The sequence below is a fragment of the Pholcus phalangioides genome, unplaced genomic scaffold, assembly GCF_987345545.1.
Source record: "Pholcus phalangioides strain wild (caught in Gottingen) unplaced genomic scaffold, Ppha-v1.0 ptg000007l_1, whole genome shotgun sequence".
NCBI classification, from domain to species: Eukaryota; Metazoa; Arthropoda; class Arachnida; order Araneae; family Pholcidae; genus Pholcus; species Pholcus phalangioides.
Window position 1 is genome coordinate 15,589,033 of NW_028301600.1, and position 20,505 is coordinate 15,609,537.

The 20,505-nt window shown below is 35.4% G+C and overlaps 1 protein-coding gene across 1 annotated transcript; it reads right to left on the reverse strand.

Moving 5' to 3' along the window:
• Window positions 1-52: 52 nt before the first annotated feature.
• LOC149084965 (glutathione S-transferase Mu 1-like) lies at window positions 53-18,578 on the reverse strand. Its single transcript, XM_089232709.1, has 7 exons — window positions 18,367-18,578; window positions 11,275-11,415; window positions 10,459-10,540; window positions 10,231-10,331; window positions 6,039-6,134; window positions 1,246-1,356; window positions 53-531 (listed from the first exon to the last, which is right to left on the reverse strand). Exons 1-7 carry the CDS (start codon window positions 18,400-18,402, stop codon window positions 430-432), a joined length of 669 nt encoding a protein of 222 aa, XP_089088835.1. The 5' UTR covers window positions 18,403-18,578; the 3' UTR covers window positions 53-429.
• Window positions 18,579-20,505: the final 1,927 nt, after the last annotated feature.

Here is a 20,505-nt window from a genome sequence, read left to right on the forward strand (position 1 = left end):
ATCTTGTGAAACACTTGTAATTCAAAGTTTTACTGTACCTATAGCAGATATATGAAATCACAGTGCAACTTTTTTTTTTACAAAGTTGCAAAAATATTTTATTAACATAAATGCAATAAAAAAAAAGCACTTACAAAAAAAAAAACTGGTACAATTTTCTTGAGTACATAAGCTAATGCGATCAATCAAAAATAGATAAACTAATACAAGAAGCAAAAAGCACAAAGTTTAACAAGAACCACAATTAAAATCCATTCAACATCAATACAGTTAGGAATTTTTAAAACAGGAGGAGCCAAACTCGCAGCTAAATTTCAGGAGGAATTACAAAATACCACAGGTTCAATTCACCAAGTTACATTGCAAGGAGGGAAAAAAACAAATACACTGTGTAAGGAAAGTCCACATTAGGGGAAAACATTTGCTGGATCATGGTTTTGAACTTCGCGATCCAAAAACAGCCATATCACCATTCAATGGCCAATCCATATAATCTTCTGATTCCATGTATTTCTGAATGGTAGGCAGTTTCTAATTAAAAAATAATTAAAAATAAGAATTATGATTTTATAAAAAAAATCTAACATGCAGACTTCCCGGACTAATTTTACACATAATATGCAGCAAAACATTTTTCTAAAAAAAAGTTTTGTCAAAGATCTTTTATCAAACTTTTATAGTGTAATTTTGGCCTAAATCAAGTTTGGTATCTCACCTTTTCAGGGGAAAAAAAAGTTTCCACAAACTAAATTTTCAATTAATAAAACCAATAATCCAAATTAGAAACATTGGCCAATAAAAGGTAAAAAAAAAAATTTAATTTTTATGGAACTTATTGACACATACATTAGTAGACACACTGACTTAAATTACAAAAATTTTGGATTGTCCTTGGGCTCCAATTATCACACAGATCTTACGTGTCAATGCCAATGTTATAGTCACCCTGGCAACATAGCAAATGGGATTTGTCAAGCTCTGATCTAAGGAAAAAATTACTGAAGTGGAAGGGTGGTTTTTGAATTTTTTAACAATGATAATGAACACTGAAAAGAAATTTCTTGAAACTGAAAAGTATTTCAGACTTCGGCTTTGGATTCAGTAATCTGTACAAGTTTGGAACCTAACAAATCCCTTTTAACGGTAATATTTGATCAGGTAATAAATGAAAACAAATCTAATTTTTTTTGTTTCTTGTAAAATAATTTCTTTTCCCACACAATGTATTTCAAGAATAAGACATACCTTCAGATTATCCATGAAGTCACTCAAATTCTGGAACTTTGCCAAGCAATCAGGTGAAAGTGACTTGAAGATATCTAAAGCCTCATACACAAGGAAGTCAACATATGTTAGCTGTAATTGAGAATTTAAATATTAGAAATTGCAACACCTTACACACATCCACTATTTAAAACTTTTCCCCTTTCGTTTCTACCATCTTTCATGATCACGCGACCTTGAAAAAGTAGCTTTACTACTTTGAAATACAAATGAAACATTTTACTGTATTTACACGCCGGTTGTTGAAGAATAAGATGACATATCTGGATGCATCCCTGAATGAGGGTCTGTATAAAAAATTTTGAAATTTCTGAGTTTATATTCCCCTGCAGGTTTTCTGCACACCGTTACATACTGGAAATTACAGTACTTTTGCAGCTATCTACCAGCATTTAACGACAGTGTCTATATGCCGTAAATTTGCATTGTTCTACAAGATTACAAATGCGCATTTTTCGAAAAATCGTAAAGGATAGGAACAAAGGTTCAAATTGTAACTCTACCTTGAATATCCACTTTAGTCATCTAGCTGCTATGCAGTAGCCACCATTTCGCATCGTGAAAATAGCGGGTCTGCATATAGAATCGGGTTTTGGAAGGGGGCACAAGGATCTAATTCACAGAAAGTTATAGGTCATACACTCAAAAACAATTTTAAATTAACACATTTATTTATACATTTGGCCAAGGCCTATACAAGAGTGTGCAGTGCTGGGATTTGACATAGATGATTGATGCTAGATACAAAATCAGAGATTGAAGACAGAAGATATTAGGTACAGAATTTGATGGAAGGTTGTTCTAATCAATAATTGTAGGGGGGGGGGGGGAAGAGACTAAATTTGAAACAATCTGTGGATGCAAAAAAAGTTCAGTTTTCGGGAGCGATTGAGTCTAATGGAAAAATGAACATTAAAATGTGGTTAGTGTCAATGTTAAAATAGCCGTGGATAATTTTGAAAAGTAATTATAGGCAAGCGATATATCTACTACGGGAAGTAAGTGGGAAGATATTAAGTTGCCATTTGAGGTGTGTGATGGAAACAGAACCAGCAGTTTAAACATAATATAAGAATAATTTTATTTTTTTTACGAAAATATCAATTTCTGATCTTGTGGGGAGCAGCAAGGGCCCATACCCCCCAGATTTTGTCTCTGGTGAAAATCACAGCTTAAAACCAATTATACAGCACTAATTGGCTAAAAATATGATTTTGCAAGGGTTTCCAACTTGCTATTCCTTTGAAAAAAGTTGTAGTTGCCACGATGATTACACAGACCTACAACAAAAAAATGTATGCATTAAATACATTGTATACAAATCGTGCATTACCAATTTGGAAGATAGACGCAGGGCCGCAACTGGGTCTGGTGCCACAAGCTCATCACTAGAAGAGCACCAAATTCATCTTTTATAACTACATTACAAGGGGTGCCAAAATGCTTGCTTGTCCTGTTCAAGAAAGTATCTGGTTGCGGCCCTGGATAGATGGCACCACCTACTGAACATAAGACATGCTGGGCGTGCGCACACACGGTTAAGTTTCACCAATAAAAATCTGACAATGGCTGTGGTGAACGTAAGACATGCTGGGCGTGCGCACACACGGTTAAGTTTCACCAATAAAAATCTGACAATGGCTGTGGTGAACGGTCTAGCCCCATTGGGGACATACTAAAATTGCAAACAGCGATAGAGCATGGACCATGTTCAGTTTAAAGGAAAAGAAATACAAATCTGACAAAGCTTGCATCTTCAGGTGTGAAAATATGTTTCAGTTAAATGGTGACAGATCAGAGTGGTGGACCACGAAGAGAAAAGAAAATCATTCCACCAGGAAATCGCTTCGTAAGCAGAAGATAAGTGTCAGAATCTCATTTGCTTTAAATTTAATCACAAGATTTTGTTGAAATTGATAAGATTTTTATAACTAAATGGAAAATCAATCAGAAGGGAATTTATATTGATTTATTAGTAAATACATAAATGTGTGCTTAACTTTTAATTACAGCGTATAATAGTTTTCGAAATACCCCATAAAACATTGTAAGCGAAAAAAAGCTTTAAACAGGAAATCTTAATGAGAATTACTTAAGGAGTTGGGACCACGGAAATAAGTTGTTCTAAATGGGAATGTTGTAAGTGGAATCGACTGTATATTTTAGATTTATTGCATTTGTTAAATTCTCAGTGTTAATGGGCTTCTTTGCAAGCTTTTTCTACTAGTAGAAAATGAAAGTAAAAGAACCTAGTTATTTAAATTAATTTTTTCCCAATGAACCTTTGGATAAAGCATGTTTTTTAAATGAATTTGATTCAGAGATACCTCCCCCCCCCCCAGGATATGGCCTACTAATGTCTCAATAAAGAGATAGAAGCATGTGATGCAAGACCTGGACTATGCTGGAAAAAAATTCAGATACAGTGAATGATGGGGGGGGGGAGAGAGACTAATTTTTTTCGAGAGGGACCCACTTTCACTCAAAAAGGATCCAGATTTTACCAATGACCCAGGTAAATTAGAGTAAAGCAACATCTCTGACACATAAACCAAAATGAAGAAAACTAAGTTTATATTTTATAGTTGATTTTGATAAGTTAATTTTCTTCCATTTAAGCAGGTTCTTTCCATGCTCAAAAAATTGTTGAAACCTGTTTCTTAACTCACCTACATTTTTTTTTATTATCTGATTTGACTATTGGTTCTGTATCACCGTGTACTGACAAGGAAATGGATTTTTACATACTATATAAGCTAATTATTCATTTATTAAGGAACTTGTACAAAATATGATTCTATACAGTATTTACATAGTTTTCTAAGTCTTGTCTTTGTTTGTGGATTATTCCAGTAATAGACACAATCATAAGTTTGAAATCGGTAACAGGTAATTTTTTTATAAACCTCACACAAAAGAACTTGATCATTCAATGAGATTAGATCTTATCTGAGCACTAAATACTAAAATTTACAGAACACTTAAAGTACACACAAAAAAAACAGTAAATTGCTTCTTGAAAAACATCTTATTAAATCTAATACTGAAACCACTCCTTGCCAGTTTTTACAGAACTAAAAAATTGACAGACAATATGTAAAACTTGTTAAAATTGAACATCTTAGTTTATTTGGTACCCTTGGTGATAACTTTCCAGACATCCCAATATTATAAAGAAAAATCCAAAATTAAATTTTAAAATTTTTTTTAAATAAAAATGTATAAAATATTTGGTGGCAAAACTACGTGACCCTTTTAGCATCATGGTTTGATACAAGTTGGCCACCCCTGACCCATCACATGAAATATATTATCATTTCAAGGCAGAATTTAAAATAATGTTTAAGCCAATATTTCCACTGGCATAATTTGTTCCAACATGCTTCTTTAATAGTTGATTCTTTTGGATCTGAAAATATTACCACCCTGCCCCAAAGCAGAATATGCCAAAATCTATAACGTGTTGCTGAACAATCAGTGCTACTGTAGAATACAGAAGAATTTCAACAAAAAATATAAAAAATACAACACTATTATGGGAATGTTTACTGGAGAATATTCCCAGTTAGCTGAGGGGTCACAGAACAATGAAAACCATTCTGCTTTAGGGACACCAATTCTAAAAACAGTAATTTATGTTTGACATCTGCTCGTGTGCACATAAGAAATATTTCAATTGCACCTTGGCAGGAATTTTTGTTTACTTATTCAATATTGGTTGGCCGAGGCCTATACAAGGGAATGCGGTGATGAAGTTAGACAGATGATTGATGTCACAAAGAAAATCGGAAATTGTTTCACAATCAATAATGTTTGGGGGGAGGTTGTTCCAGTCAATTATTGTTCGAGAAAAGAAACTAATTTTGAAACAATCTGTGGATGCAAAGATGGGTTTCAATTTTTGTGAATGGTTAATTCTTTTTGAAAAGTATGAAGCCGGAGTTAGAAGGTTTGAGGTGTCGATATGAAAATGACCGTGGAGAATTTTAAAAAGGAAGGATAACCGAGAGATATATATACGGGTAAAAAATGGTTGCATATTGAGTTGGCGCTTGAGCTCAGTGACGGAGGCAGAGGATGACCAATAGTTAAGAATGAAGTGGGCAGATTTATTTTGAATAGATTCTAGTTTGTCTATATTGGAGAGAGTATATTGGTCTCAGATTTCAGAGGCATATGAGAGTAGAGGAAGGATGTAGGTTTGGAAGCAGATGTCTGAGGTAACAAGTTTTTGAGGTTCCGACGAAGAAAAAAGTTTTTGGAGACACTTATGAAAAAGGTAATCAACATGGAGATTCCAACAGAGGCCGGCAGAAGTAATTACACCCAGATATTTATAACTAGAAATTTCGGTGATCCAGGAGTTATCAATAGTGTAAGAAGAAACGAGGGAAGTCTTTTGCGAGTAATTCTCATAAAAACTGTTTTTGAAGAATTAAGGGGTAATTGCCAGGACGAGCACTATTGAGAGACAATGTTAAGGTTATTTTGGAGAAATGCTTGATCAGATTCGTTATGCATCGTGTGGTAGATGACGCAATCATCTGCAAAGAGTCTAATATGACAATTGATGGAGTTTGGGAGATCGTTTGGAGAATATTAATAAACTATCTGAATATGAAAAGGATCAGGGAAAATATAATGCCCATGTACTTCACACAGCAGAAACTTTCCAATTACTAGAGAACCATTTAATCTTTGTAAACATTGAAGTTTTATTTTCATTAAAATTAACAAAGGAAAGCATTCCTTACCTTACTGCCAACAAACCACTGATTTTTACCCAGAAAATCTGACACCAACTTCAGATTAGCAGGAAGATTCTTCAGGTACTCATCTTTCAACTTGTTCTATATAAATATATTTAAAAAAATATCTAAATGGCTCATACAAGTTATGGTAAAATCAAGTTGAACGAGTATGTTCTGATCATGATGAGCTGTAAGTTTATACTTGAATTTCAATTGCTGATGATTACAAGGTTCCTAATCCTTTTCCTGATGATTTTTTTTCTTTTTAATAACGTGATTCACACTTATTCCCAAGGGATCAGCATGATTCGTCCAGATTTCAACTGAACTTTGTAAACATAAACTTCACGGCAGGTCTCACTACACGTACACTCCTGCATGTACAGATTCGTTGGGGGGGGGGGTGCATGTGTGGTGTAGCAGTAGTAGGTCCTCCAAAAAATAGCTCGGGATCCATGATGTTCTTAAGTCAGCCACCTCGTTGGGCAAATTTGCCTGTTGTGACGTATTTGTAATAATCCAGTTTTTCCAAATTTGAAATAATTTGCTACTTTAATATTTAATGAATAGAGGAAATGCAAGGACAATGGAATACCAATTTTATTTTTATTCCAATTTAAAAGATGACAGGAACTTGAAACCTGTATTCATTTTATAAAATTTGGATTTCTTTCATTGCATGGACAATGCATTCAAAACTGAATATTGTGTGTGTGTCTGAGAAAAAAGGTATTTAAAAATTTTTTTATTAAAAGGGTAATACAGAAAATCTGCTTCAAAATGAAAACTAAAATTGATTGAAAACAAGATTTAATGAGTATATAAGAAAAAAAAGCTTAATATTTTATAGTGGTTGTGGCACAGTCCATGTCACATGAAATACTCCTTGTCTGCCCCAAGAAAACTGGGCACTCATTATTTCCAGACTTCTATCTTCTAAAAACTTCGTTTTAAAGCAATATTCTGAATCTTTATCATCTGGTATAGTACAGTGGTTCTCAACCTTCGGAAGCCAGCGGCCTGTTTAATTTCTTTTACGTGAGTAAAAGGCCTTGGCATGCGTACGCCTAACAGGAAATAGATGGATAAGCAATATCTAAAACCATTTCCGATCCCATATTCATTTTATCCCATTTCTGATTTGGGTGTTTCCAGGCTACACAATTTAGACTGATTTTCAATGGGAGCAATCAAGATTTATGAAAATTCACATTCGATAAATACAATAAATTACTGAAATTCTTATCCAATGAAAAAATAATTCACAAATTAACAAAAATTCATATTTAATGAGGAAAAACAATTCAAGTATAAATTAAAAGCCATAATTGATTAAAAAATAACATCAGAATTAATGAAAATTCATATTCAATGGAAAAAATGATCCCAAAATAAGTACAATTCTCCAATAATGTAAGGCTCCTAATTTGACTTGGGGGCTCAGTCAACAAACCGTTAAAATGCCACTATGTGACTTGCTGGTCATTAAGCTTCTTGGAAATTTTTTTGGCCCGCAATGTCTCAAAGGTTGTAAACTCATGCTTCAGACTATAGTCCGTTTCAGGTTAACTTTGCAGTGAAGAGGAAGCTACGAGGGAACCGCATCACTCGTTGCTATGACAACGAAAGCCTCTTAACCTATGTATCGATGCGCGGCCTCGGTAAGGTATGGCTGATTCTCGCCAATCTCGCAGAAAATTTTTTTTTTCATATAACGTAATGCTTGTAGAAAAAATTAGTAACAATTAGCTAATGAAAAAGAAACCATCGTCGATACTTTCAGAAATTAAAGTGCGGTTTTTTAAATCTTTTTTTGTTTTTATTGAAAAGTATCTTAGTAACTCCTATTAACCCGGTTTTCATGTTTGAATATGGGAATAGCCCCAAATAATAATAATAAAAATGATACAGAAAAATTTAGAATTATTTTACTCACTTTTCTTGCCGCAATTTCCGTCGCTCACCCACCCGAACGCATATACGTCGATGCCACTTGTTATCATTACAGTTTTAGTCATTTTTTACGGATTCCCATTCTATGGAATCCTCACTTGAAGTTGTAGAACTATCGGATTCTCTATTACTTACTAATTGTTGTTGCTTCAACATGTGTTCCATCAGGCCATCTGCAATCCAAAATTCCCCTTCCTTTCAATAACGTGCTTTATGCATTATTGCCAAAAAGAACGGAGAACGTTTTAGCGTGTCTATCTCTGGTGAAAAGATACAACTGTCACAGAAGGAAAAAATACACTGCAAGCGTAAACCATTGTGGGTCTCTCTTGCTTATTTATATCTATCTGGAGAGACAGCCTCTGCGTGTGCTGTGGGGGAGAAGTTGGTGTGGACGCAAAAGAGACATTACTTATGTCAACACCCTCCGCTATCGGCTATTGGAATTCAGAAACCACCCCTATCCTACGAACACGTCAAGAAATAGATTAAAAAAAAGGGGGGGGCGCCGTAAAAAAGAGTGGAACCGTTCGGCCTTAACCTACACCCATAAAGAGAGCCTCTCACAACGGTATCGGCGCTGTCGTGAAAGAGGGACACTTTCTGTAATCTATGAGTGAATATCTGAATTCGTTGGAAGCTATTTTCGGGAGAAAAAAATAACTCATTGAATATTCGTCGTAGGCCTATAACTACATTCAAAACTGAATGGAAAATTCAACAAAATGACGATATAATATATATATAATTGTGCAACCAAAAAAAAAGCACGACAGTGATATTGGCGGGGAAAATTTCTTGGAAATCGCGCCAAAATGTTCTTGAGCTCACCATGGATTTTTAATAACGGTAACCAATATTTTTTCTAATTTAATAATTTTAAACGAATATACATTGGTTTAAAACGGTATTTTTTCAGTGTCTTTTCCGAAATCATAAAAAAAATTGAAATATTCTATATAAATGATCATCAGAAACCTCCGATGTATGGGAACTATATTTTGCGGCGAAGGAATACTCTCTACCTTTCTCTTCACTGCAAAGTTAACCTGAAACAAACTATAGGCTAAGGCCATCCTCACATGGGGATACTGAAGTCCAATAGAAGACTCAGTATCCAGGTGATCCAATATGTATATTTCTATGGTTCTCCACATGAGGATACTGACGCATCAGCGATGAGATATCCTATGCAAGGGATCTGTCCAACTTTATGTGTAGGATCCAGTTTTTGTGAAAAAGGTCATTTTAAGAAGACACCAACGAATAACGAAAATACACAAAACTATAAAAAAATCCTAATGCAGTTCGACACCAATAGTGTTGTCTTCAGAGAAAAAATATTTAACCATTAGTCACGCTGACCAAGTTTCCCCACTTGGACCATGACGTTTGAAATGAACAGACATACTTTTTCCGCTGAGCAACCAAGCGTTAAGATTTGGTATTCAACCCAAGTTGGAAACTGTCAGCGTGACTAGTGGTTAAATATTTTTTCTCTGAAAACGACACCCATTGGTGTCAAAACTTATTAGGATTTTCTGTATTTTCGTGTATTTGTTTTATTCGTTGGTGTATGGGCAAAATTGATCAACTCTTCAAAGTCATTTTGTCAAAATAAACAATTTTATAGGAAGTGAAATAATGTTAATTTATCACAAAAGAAATAAAATGCCAAATTTATGGTTTCATTCATTTTTATTTTGTGAAGGGTGTTTTCTATACCCTTCATAAAATTCGGGATCCAAAAAATTTTTTGGCTGGGCAAACCCCCCTGCTATACGACATACTTTATAAATATTACATACTTTCCCCAAGTTGATAATTTTGTCATTTTAAAAAATATTAAAGTTATATCGGTCTTATTTTAAGACATTCTAATGAGCAATCCTATTCTACGAATTTCATTTCATTCATTCACTGATTTACAATAAACATTTCTTTCCATAATCTTGGTGTTCTTGTTCAATTATTCCCTCCAAGGGTTGTATATCTGGAAGATATACCATACAATAGAAGCTGAAGCTCAGAAAAGTTATGGGAATAATATATGTGTAGAATTTCATTTTTAGTAATTCAAATGAATAGTTTTATTAAACCAGGATTACTCTATCTGGCATTTGCACACATGCTACGTATTTTCAATTATACACATACAAAAAAAAAACCCTAATTTCTCAAACTGATACTTGTTTTCACTATAGTGTTAGGTTTAACAATAACATGATTGGGAAAAACTTACGAAATCAGGACTATAACAGATACGAGTGAAGTTCATCTTATAATCACCAATTTGCTGCTCGATTAAATCAGCTCTGATCCTTTCTTCTTCTGTATCAGCATCTGAAATAATTTTTCATGAAAATTATTACAGAATTGAATTACAATTACTTCCATAATCAGGGTTGCACCTCTTAATTTTATAAATAGCAGTTTTGTGACTGCAAATGAAACTATAACTCATACTAACCCAAATTGTTCTTGCGAGCCAAGTAACGCATTATTACCAAACTTTGAGTCAATTTTACATCACCATCAATGAAATATGGAAGCTGAAAAGTTGATATTACCAAAATATTGAAATTAAATATAAAAAAATTATTTATAGAAAATTTCTCTTAAAATAAGACTTATCCATTACATAAATATTTATTTATACAATATTGCTTGGCCGAGGCCTATACAAGGAAATGTGAAGTTTGACAGAGATGATTGATGTTACAAAGGAAATCAGAAACTGTTGTACATTAATAATATTTGACAGGAGGTTGTTCCAATCCGTTATTGTTCGAGGAAAAACTAAATTTGAAACAATCTGTGGATGCAAAAATTTGTTTCTATTTTTGTGAATGATTAATTCTTTTTGAGAAGTATGAAGCTGGAGTTAGAAAAATGGCTATGAAAAATTTTGAAAAAAAAAGTTATCAATCGAAAGTTATAATCGAGAGATGTCTACGGGTGAAAAGCGACTGCATATTATATGTTATATAAACTTTTTTACAATATATTTAAAAATCAATATTTTATTTCATACTATATCAAATACACAGGCCTACAGTGATGCCCCACAATAATCGTCAAACTAATATCAAACTATAAAACACTTCGAGTCAAAAAACTGAACAAATTCAGGACAATATTTTCCATGTGAATCTATCCTGAGGTTTCATACAAGCGCAATGTAGAGAATAGCAAAGCAAAGGTCAAACTGTGTGTGTGGGGCACCACTTCATTAGAAATATTGATAATTTTACTGAAATATAAAATACCAGTGAAAATAAATTACATTAGGAAAATCCAAGCCATGGCTGTATTTTTCATTGAACCACTCATCTCTGCTGAAATCTGGAGGAGGTCCGTAGTTGTACTTCTTATCTTCATACTTAGTTTCAGTGTAAGCCAACAAAAGCCTAATTGGCTGAGCAAGCTAGAAAATTTAGAATTTTCAATATTTTATACACAGCTTTCGATAACTCAATCGTAGAGAAAAGTCTTTTTTAAGGTGTAAAAATTTTAAAATTATAGTCATTAATCCATATGATGGTCATCTTTAAAAAATAACTAATTACTAAATAACTAAATTTCTGAGGAAAACTGGGTTACTTTCAGCACATCACTATCTGTAAAGTTTACCTTCTAGGTTACAGTTCTAAGATTATGTATCCTTTGATGCGAATATTGTTATTGTTTAAAAAATACAAGATTACATAAATTCTGTAATCACCTATAAACAAGGTTCATACTCATTTCCATAAAAACATTTTCCCGACTTTTCCCAGTCAAATTTTCAAAAAATTCCATTTTTTTTAAATTATTTATATTAACTATAAAATTTATAATTATAAAATGAATAATTTTAATTACAATAGAATGACAATCATAGATTTCTTTTACACGAATTTATGCTTTTCAAATATGCATCACGGAGAAGAAAAATGAAAAAATTAAGAAATGAGATTTCCCTTTTCTGCAATTTCAATGCCCACAAGATTTTAAGTCTTTACAGTTGGCTTGAACTCGAGTAAGCACTAGAATCAAGAAGTTCAGCAATCAGGGGTTGTTCACTGAACTCCTGATTTCACATGCTTGGCATGGTTCTGGATAACTTATCTGCCCATGTTGCGAGTTTTGCCGCAAAGCTGCCACCATGCTTTACACGGGTCATTTTTGACTGCTTCGATCCAATCAGCCTACTGACGATCCGCTCATGCAAGTTTTCTTACATCACATTGTTTTCAAATAAAAATATCCACACAGAAAATCAAAATATATACGTTATATACATCCGCCGTTCCTAACTAGTCAACTTACGAAATTATCGCAACTGAGCTACCCATGGCTTTCTATGATGTGTAGGTTCTGGAAACACTAGAAAGAGTTACGATAAAGTCGTAGCAATAAGCTTTTCCAAGCGGACTTACGAAATCCTCGTTCCTAGGCAGTATCTGTAGTTTATTGCGATATTTTACGGATTATCAATATTTACGATGTTATCAGAATTCCCTTTTTTATCCCGATGGAATTTCTTTTTCTATTTATTTATTTTTTTTAATCGATCTTTTCCCCCGATCAGACGACAATCGCATGACAATTTTCCACGTCGTCTGAAATTTCCAGGTTTTAAACAAAAATAGACCATTTTCCCTGACCCATACAAACCCTGTATAAAGACTTTGCTGGAATGCCCAACATTTGTTCCAGACTCTGCCACGAAGCTGGGCTGGAAGAGATCTCGGCAACGGGATAAGTCCAGTGGCAAAGTTCTGGCGTTCATTCGTGGAATGCCCAACAAAACAGTCAAACTTTAGACGTTGAATGCCAATGATTCAGAAATGGGACAAATGATCAGACACCGCTGTACTCCAATTTGCCTGGGTCCCAAGGTATACGACTTGTTTTACGTCCTTTTGTACCAACCTAGGGTTTTAGGCCAAGGTATTTAATAAATGTGGGTCCCTCTCGAAAAAAGTATGACCCCCTTTCCCACATAATTCACAGGTATCTGAATTTTTTCCAGGTCTTTGATCACTTGCTCATATCTTTGTCGATACAAAGTGACAGGCCATGTTCAGATAGAAAAAGGAGGTATCCAGCATTTATGCTAGATAAAAATTCCTTTAGCAAAATGCTAATGATTTATGGTTGGATGTCTTCTCGTTTCGCACCTCCTGTACGCATTTTTGTGAAAGTGACTACTACTTTTTTTGCATTTTGCAAAAAATACGACCGTAGCTTAAACCCTGTAGGTATCTGTGAATCAAATAAATTCATTTCTAAAACATGTTCTATCCAAAGGTTCATTTACTGTCACTGTCTACTAGTAGGAAAAGCCTCTGAGAATTGAACATGTGGAATTTAACATATGTAATACATCTAAAATAAATATATAGCCAATCCCATTTATAATGTTCCCATTTAGAACGTTTTTCCACTTAGACTTATTTTCGTCGTTCCAACTCTACATAATTCTCATTAAGATTTCCTGTTATGTTTTTATGATAGTTTCTTAAAAAACGTTATAAGAAGGATCCACTGTAATTAAAAGTTAGAGGCACATTTATATATTTACTAATAGATTGATTTATTAATTCCTTCCAATTGATTTTAAATGTCTAAAAAAAAATCTAAGCTCTTTCAATAATATTTTCTGATTAAATTTAAAGCAAATGAGATTCTCTCAGTACACACACACTCTCTCAGACACTTATCTTCCGATTCCCTATTCATATAAATATTTGTAAAGCAATTTCCTGGAAGAATGACATTTTTCCTCCCTGATGGTCCACCACTCCGATATGTCGCCATTTAACTGCCACATATTTTCACACCTGAACATGGCAATGTCAGATTTGTGTTGGTGAAACTCAAATGTATGTACCCAGCATTCGTGTTGAGTATGTGATGCCATCTATCTAGAGCTGCAACTAGATACTTTCTCAAATGGGACAAGCACACATTTTGGCACCCCGTATAATATAGCAGTAGTTATAAAGGGTGAATTTGACACCCCCCTCTAGTCCAGTCTGGCACTAGACCCGCCTGCTCCCCCCCCCACACCCTAGTTACGGCCCTGCATCTATCCTCCGAATTGGTAATGCATGGATTTGAAATTTAATTCATACGTGTTGTAGGTCTGATTTTCGTGACGACCAGAGCTTTTTTCAAAGGAGTAGCCAACTCAAAATTAAAAAACCTTGAAAAAATGTATTTTAACCGATTACCACTGCACAATCGCAGGTTCCAAACCTGTATTTTCACCAAAGGCAAAATCTGCCCGCCCAAGAAAATTAAATATATTTTTGTAGAAAATAGTCTTATACTACGTTAAAATCCTTTTTGAGCGTTAATGACCCACAATTTCTGTGGAAGAAATCCTGCCACTCCAAAAGCAGATTCTGCATACACGCCAGTGATTTTCGCGATGCGAAACGGTGACTTCCACATAGCAGCTAGATGACAAAACTTGATATTCATGGTAGAGTTTTGTTTTTTTTCTGAACAATCACTTCGAACAGGAGTTCCAAATCCTTTAAGATTTTTCAAAAATTACGCATTCACAATCTTGTAGGAACAAGGCAAATTTACACCATATAGATGCTGTCTTTGTATGCCGGCAAATAGCTGCGAACGTACCAATTCCGTGTATTAACCAGAGGGGTCCACAAGGGAATAAAAACTAAAAAATTTAAAAATTCTGTACACGGTCTCCGCATTAAGGAAACTTTCCCTCCTAAGGGAAACTAAATCTTCAACAACCCGTGTGTACATTAATACAGCATACATAGTAAAATCATTTTTCCAAGCAGGAATGCAAGTCACATTTTTCGCAAAATGCGAAAGAAAATCTTGGAATGCAAAAAAAGTAAGCCATTTTCGTAGAGGAGGTAGGCAACGAGTAGACATCCAACTATCAATCATTACATTATGGGTCGTTCAAATATTACGTCAGCATTGGGGGGAGGGGTTTCGGATTTGATGACGGGGAAAGGGGGTTGAAGGTTGCTTACATCATCAACCACCCTTTTTGAAAATATGAAATATTCTAAGCTGCTAACTAAATTTTGTTGACAAGGGGGAAAAAGTCAAAAATGGCTAAAAATAAGCTGACGTAATGCTTGAATGACCCCTTAGCATCGTAGCATTTTGCTAAAGCCCCCCCCCCATTTTCACTTTTTTGCGAAAGGAACTTTTTATCTAGCTTAAACCCTGTTTCCAAGGTCGTGCAATTGTCATGGACTGAAAAGAAAAAGGAAGTTGTGAATTTTTTTCCTTCTTGGAACTAGAAAAGGATGTGTGAACCAAATTTTTAGGCAGCCTTTTCCGAAATTTCGGGTATTTAACACGCTAGTACGCCAATGGCATCTCTGGATGATAATTCAGTCAAATATTAGCTGTTCATGAAATTTATTATAACATTTTAATTTAAAAAATTGATATTTTATTACGAGATTTTAAAATAAATATATTTTGTAAATGGCATCCCCAAAACAGTATGTTTTGCATTGTTATGCAACAAGCCCTCGGCTGACCATAGGCAGAGATAGACTTGAAAGTCTGGGGGGACACTATGTCAATTCACATATACACTAGATCAGCTGACTCCATCTTTACCGCTGGGGGTGGGGAAAGAACAATGTCCCCTCAGTATCTCCACCCATGCGGCTGACTGGAAATGTTAGAGGTAAAAATTCCCATAATAGCGTTTTCTTAAATTTCTTCCAGATTGTTCTGCAATAGTACCGATTGTTCAACGAGGTACGTCACATATTTCAATATATTCTGCTTTGGGAAATACCTTGGTATCAATTATAAAATTGACAATTAGTATAAAGCAGTGGATATCAAACTTTTCCACAATCGCAGCTCTCTTGCCCCTAAGCACATACCGTTTGCCCATGCAAGAAACAGGCACTGCTTATATCACACAAGGCAATTTCTAAAATCAATCTGCAAAAGCGCCAAAATTCTGTTATCAGTGATCGAAAAATCACATTTTTACAAATTTGTCAATGATTAACCATTACGAAAAAACCATAGCAAAATCTTTTTTCTCTCGAGTGTTTTTTTAGAGATGTCCTTGGTGCTTTTCTTCCCGTGGTCTACCAATTTCTTTTATTGTCATTTTTTTCTTCAATCAGCTATAATGTCATTTAGCTTATAGGTTGTCATTTCCATTTTTACTATTGTCATCGTCTGAAGATGAAGTCACTTCTAGAGGACACTAGTAATAATCTTTTGCATTGGAAAGTACTGTGGATTCAATCAATTGAATCAGTTAGAAAAGTTTAGCTTTTTTTCCATCTCGTTGAATCACATATATACAATTTTTGAAATCTGTTTTCTATGTTGGGATACTTCCTTTTAGATCTTGTGTGTTTTTCTCTCAGGTTACACATTTCTTATTTCCATTTTTATCTATTTTTAAAATACTAGCTGTTATACCCGAAATTTTAATCCAGCAATACTGCTTTTATTCAACCCAGAGTTTGTTTTCTGACAGTCATTTTATTTAAGAGTCCCGGTTTTTATTTATAATTCAGAGAATATAAATGTCTACAAATAGGTTATAAAATAACCTTGCCGATATGCAAGAGCCAAGCAGCTACAAAAACAAGCAAATGAAATTTAAGATATAGGCATTTCAGAATACACACTCAAGAATGAGATGAGAAACGAAAACTGCAGTTACAGTTAACACAACAAAATTTCAAATCTAAATCATTTGATTTTTTGAAAATCCTTAATTTTCAAATACCAACATTTACTTTTATGCACTGCAAAATGATCGGGACAGTAGTAAACCATGAACAGCATTCAAACGGTACCCATATCACCATACATGCTGGCATAAAATACAAACAAGTCTCACCAAGGGATTGGTGTACCAACCACTGTCAAATATGCAAGAAGTCCCCCTGACTGAACAGTTAACACATCAACCCCTCAGTAAGATCTTTATCTGCATCAATGGTGCTATAGTTATAGATTCAAGGCAATTCATGGTTTCTCAATGCACAGATCATTTCGTAATGCCTATAATTGTTGCCATTTAAATTTTTATTGAAAATTTTATTGCTGTAACCATAACTGCAAACACTAGGTTTTTGTTTCTCATCTCATTCTTGAGCATACTCTGAAACGCTATATCTTGAGTCGCATCAGCATTAATCAATTTTTGAGGCTGCTAAGGACTTGTACATCGGCAAAGTAATTTTATAACCAGCCTGTACATCAGAAACGACTGTTGTATTTCAAGCATTAAGTGTTCCAATCTTCTTGCCAGTAACCTTAGCAAATAGTACCTGATCGGATCCCTCATTAAAAAATTCGTCAAGCTGCTGAATACTGTATATACGCAGCCACCTCGTTGGGCATTTTGCCTGTTGTGGCATTGTAAGTGCCAGGGGACCTCAGGAGACGAGCCTCATAAAGATGAGAAGTGATTTAAATTTGAGAATTTACAAAGTAGGACCTCAAAATCAAAAATCAATTGGCCTGGGACTCTTGTTTTTAAGACAGCCCTAATCAGGGCCGGACTAGTGTCAGGTTGCCATAACTGAAGAATCAATATTGGCACCTAAAATTTTTTGTATAATTACTAAATTACAGGCTGAGAGCAGCACAAAATTTTTGGAATTTTTAACAGCATATCTGCCAACATGAAAAAGGGTTAGCATGTCCTGAAAAAGTAAAAAAATTACGTTGGACCCTTTTCTTTAAATTTTTTTGCGATTTAATCAGCCCTGCCATATATTAGAAATGCACTTTGTATTTACAGTACCTATATAGTTTTCTCTGGAATATTTTGTTCGTATAGGCGGGTCTGGCGACAGACCCCCGATTTGGCACTATTTGCTAGGGTTATTGACGGAATAAGAGGAAAACCTACTAGCCTTTAAAAATGTACCAGATTGGATGGTGTTGGCGACATATCGCTGTTTTAACAGTCGAAAACTTGACACTAAAAATACATAAGTTATACCTTATATTGGGAGCTAACCCATTGTGGAGTCACAGTAACAACGAAGTGTTAAAACATGTTCTTATATTTCGATAGGATAGGATAAACCGTTAGAAATCGCTATTTATCTTTCCCCCTTGACACGCCCAAACGTACTTTTTAATTACTAAGTACATTACCTTTTCGTAACTTGAATAAATACAAAGGGCCAAATTGAATTCTGTACTATTCAGCGAAATGTGAAGCAATTTAAAAAAAAAAAAAAAGGAAGCTTTAATCGGATCGATACACGTTTTATTGTCTCGTCACTAAAACCAGATTGCACCACTTTGGTCTAATAGTGGTAAACCATGATCGAAAAGAATTACGTGAGTGTCCCTATAAAAAGAAAACCAGGTATATTATAGCATACATTACCCCACGGATGTTCCAATAACCTAACACAGGTGCCATATTGCAACTCAAATGCGTGCGAAAACAATGAAATTCTAGTGTGAAACTGAGAAGACGCCGGGTAACGTGCTACGGGGACGCGCGTTATGAGATAACGAAATATCATCGAAGTTGTTTCCTTCGATCACGGTTTATTTTTCGTCCTTACTGTGGTGACCAGGGTGTCAGTCACTGCGTCGACTTTTTTTTGGCAAAAATTTCCAGTTTTTTTTCACGTATTTTCAACGAAGCCAACTTGAATTTTTATTCAACTACACTGGTGAAATAAATTTAGAGAATTTGCATATTTTATGGAATTTCATGAAAAGAACTGAACTGAATGCTTCTAGACAAAAATGCAAATCTTGTACGTCAAATACGTAAGCGTACACGTGTGTGTAGCCGGAGCCAGTAGAGAAACAGGATTTATAAACGCGCGTAAGTTAAGACGCATTTCGTTAGCTAGCACACCTTGGTGAATTTCTTGGTGTTATTTTGCAGCAATCGGTTAATTTCAAATTGTAACAGTAAAAATGAGTAACCACCAACGTTTAGATGATGGAATGAGGTGGCGAATTGTGGGGAGGATAGAAGCAGGCCAATCTCAAGTCCAGATCTGTAGAGAGTTCAATTTAACGCCCAGCGTCATGTGTAACAGTTAGAAACAGTTCCAGGATACCGGATCCATCGAGGGAAAGCCTGGGCAAGGTCGTCCAAGAGCCACGACGGCCAGAGAAGATCGCCATTTGTCGATTATAGTGAGGCGTAACAGGAGTGCTACAGCTTCTCAGCTCTCTCGTGACTTGTATGCAGCCAGAGGAACCCGTGTATCAAGGGTGACTGTTTCCAAAAGACTTCATGAGAGAGGGTTGTTTGCAAGAAGACCTGCTGTTTGAGTCCCGCTCACTTCTACGGACAGGAGAATCCGTTTATCATGGTGCAGAGAGCATAGAGATTGGAGTATGGATCAATGAGCGACCGTTCTCTTCACTGATGAGTCCCGGTTCAGCCTAAGCACCGATTCTCGCCGTACGTTCTTGGAGAGAACCAGGGACCCGCTACCTACCCTCCAATGTCCGCGAAATCGACCATTATGGCGGAGGAGGTTTAATAGGCTGGGCAGACATCATGTTGGATGGCCGCACACCTCTCCATGTCTCTGAAAGAGGCATTGTGACTGGTGTGAGGTATAGGGATGAGGTCTTGGAGACCTATGTTCGCCTTTTCAGGGATGCAGTTGGCCCTGAGTTCATTTTAATGGACGATAACGCGAGGCCACATAGAGCTCTTCTGCTCGACGATTTTCTAAAGAGTGAGGATATTCGCCGGATGGATTGGCCAGACAGATCTCCAGACCTTAACCCTATAGAGCATGTCTGGGACGCTCTGGGGAGGGCAATTGCAACTCGCAACCCCCCTCTGAGAACCATCCAGGGAATGAAAAAAGCGTTGCTGAACGAGTGGGACCAATTGCCACAGAAAATGATAAACTGCCTTATTTCAAGTATGAAATCACGCTGCGAGACCTGTATATCTGTAATAGGGGACCATATCCCCTATTAACCCATTTTTTTTGTTTATTCTGCAACCGCTGTTTCATACCATCCGACTCCAACGAGTGTTACGCACGATCATGCGTATGTATTACAATTATTGAATGGTTATTTCTTTTGTATTGTATCAATATATGTACATATCAAATTTCATTTAAAATCGGTACAGTAGTTCTAGACATACTCGACCAAGTCTGAAAATTCTCTTAATTTCTTACACCAGTGTAGATTGGAATCAAGGATTTAAATTATTTTTCAACTCATAAAATTTATTATAATTACAACTATGTCGATGGTGTTCATGGGCCGTATCGGGGCCGTCATTTCAACTTTTTCCGGGGGGGGGACAAAGAACATGTACTCAAGTATGTCTATATATATATATATATATATATATATACCATTTTTAGTGTATTTTCAAAAGCCGGGGAGCAACGGCCCCCCTGACCCCCCAAATGACGGGCCTGGGCCGTATAAATAAAAAGAAGAAAATGGTCGAAGTAGAAGCATCACCATTGAAGTAAAAGGAATTGATAAAAGCGAATCCTTCAATATGTACTTTAATAATGAT

Excerpts from the sequence above, each read along its gene's own strand:
- LOC149084965 (XM_089232709.1), bottom strand. The coding sequence starts at position 18,402 with ATGGCACCTGTGTTAGGTTATTGGAACATCCGTGGG. Across the intron at positions 11,416-18,366 it reads GTTATTGGAACATCCGTGGG|CTTGCTCAGCCAATTAGGCT; the intron begins GTAATGTATGCT and ends TAAATTTTCTAG. Across the intron at positions 10,541-11,274 it reads ATGGCTTGGATTTTCCTAAT|CTTCCATATTTCATTGATGG; the intron begins GTAATTTATTTT and ends TCAACTTTTCAG.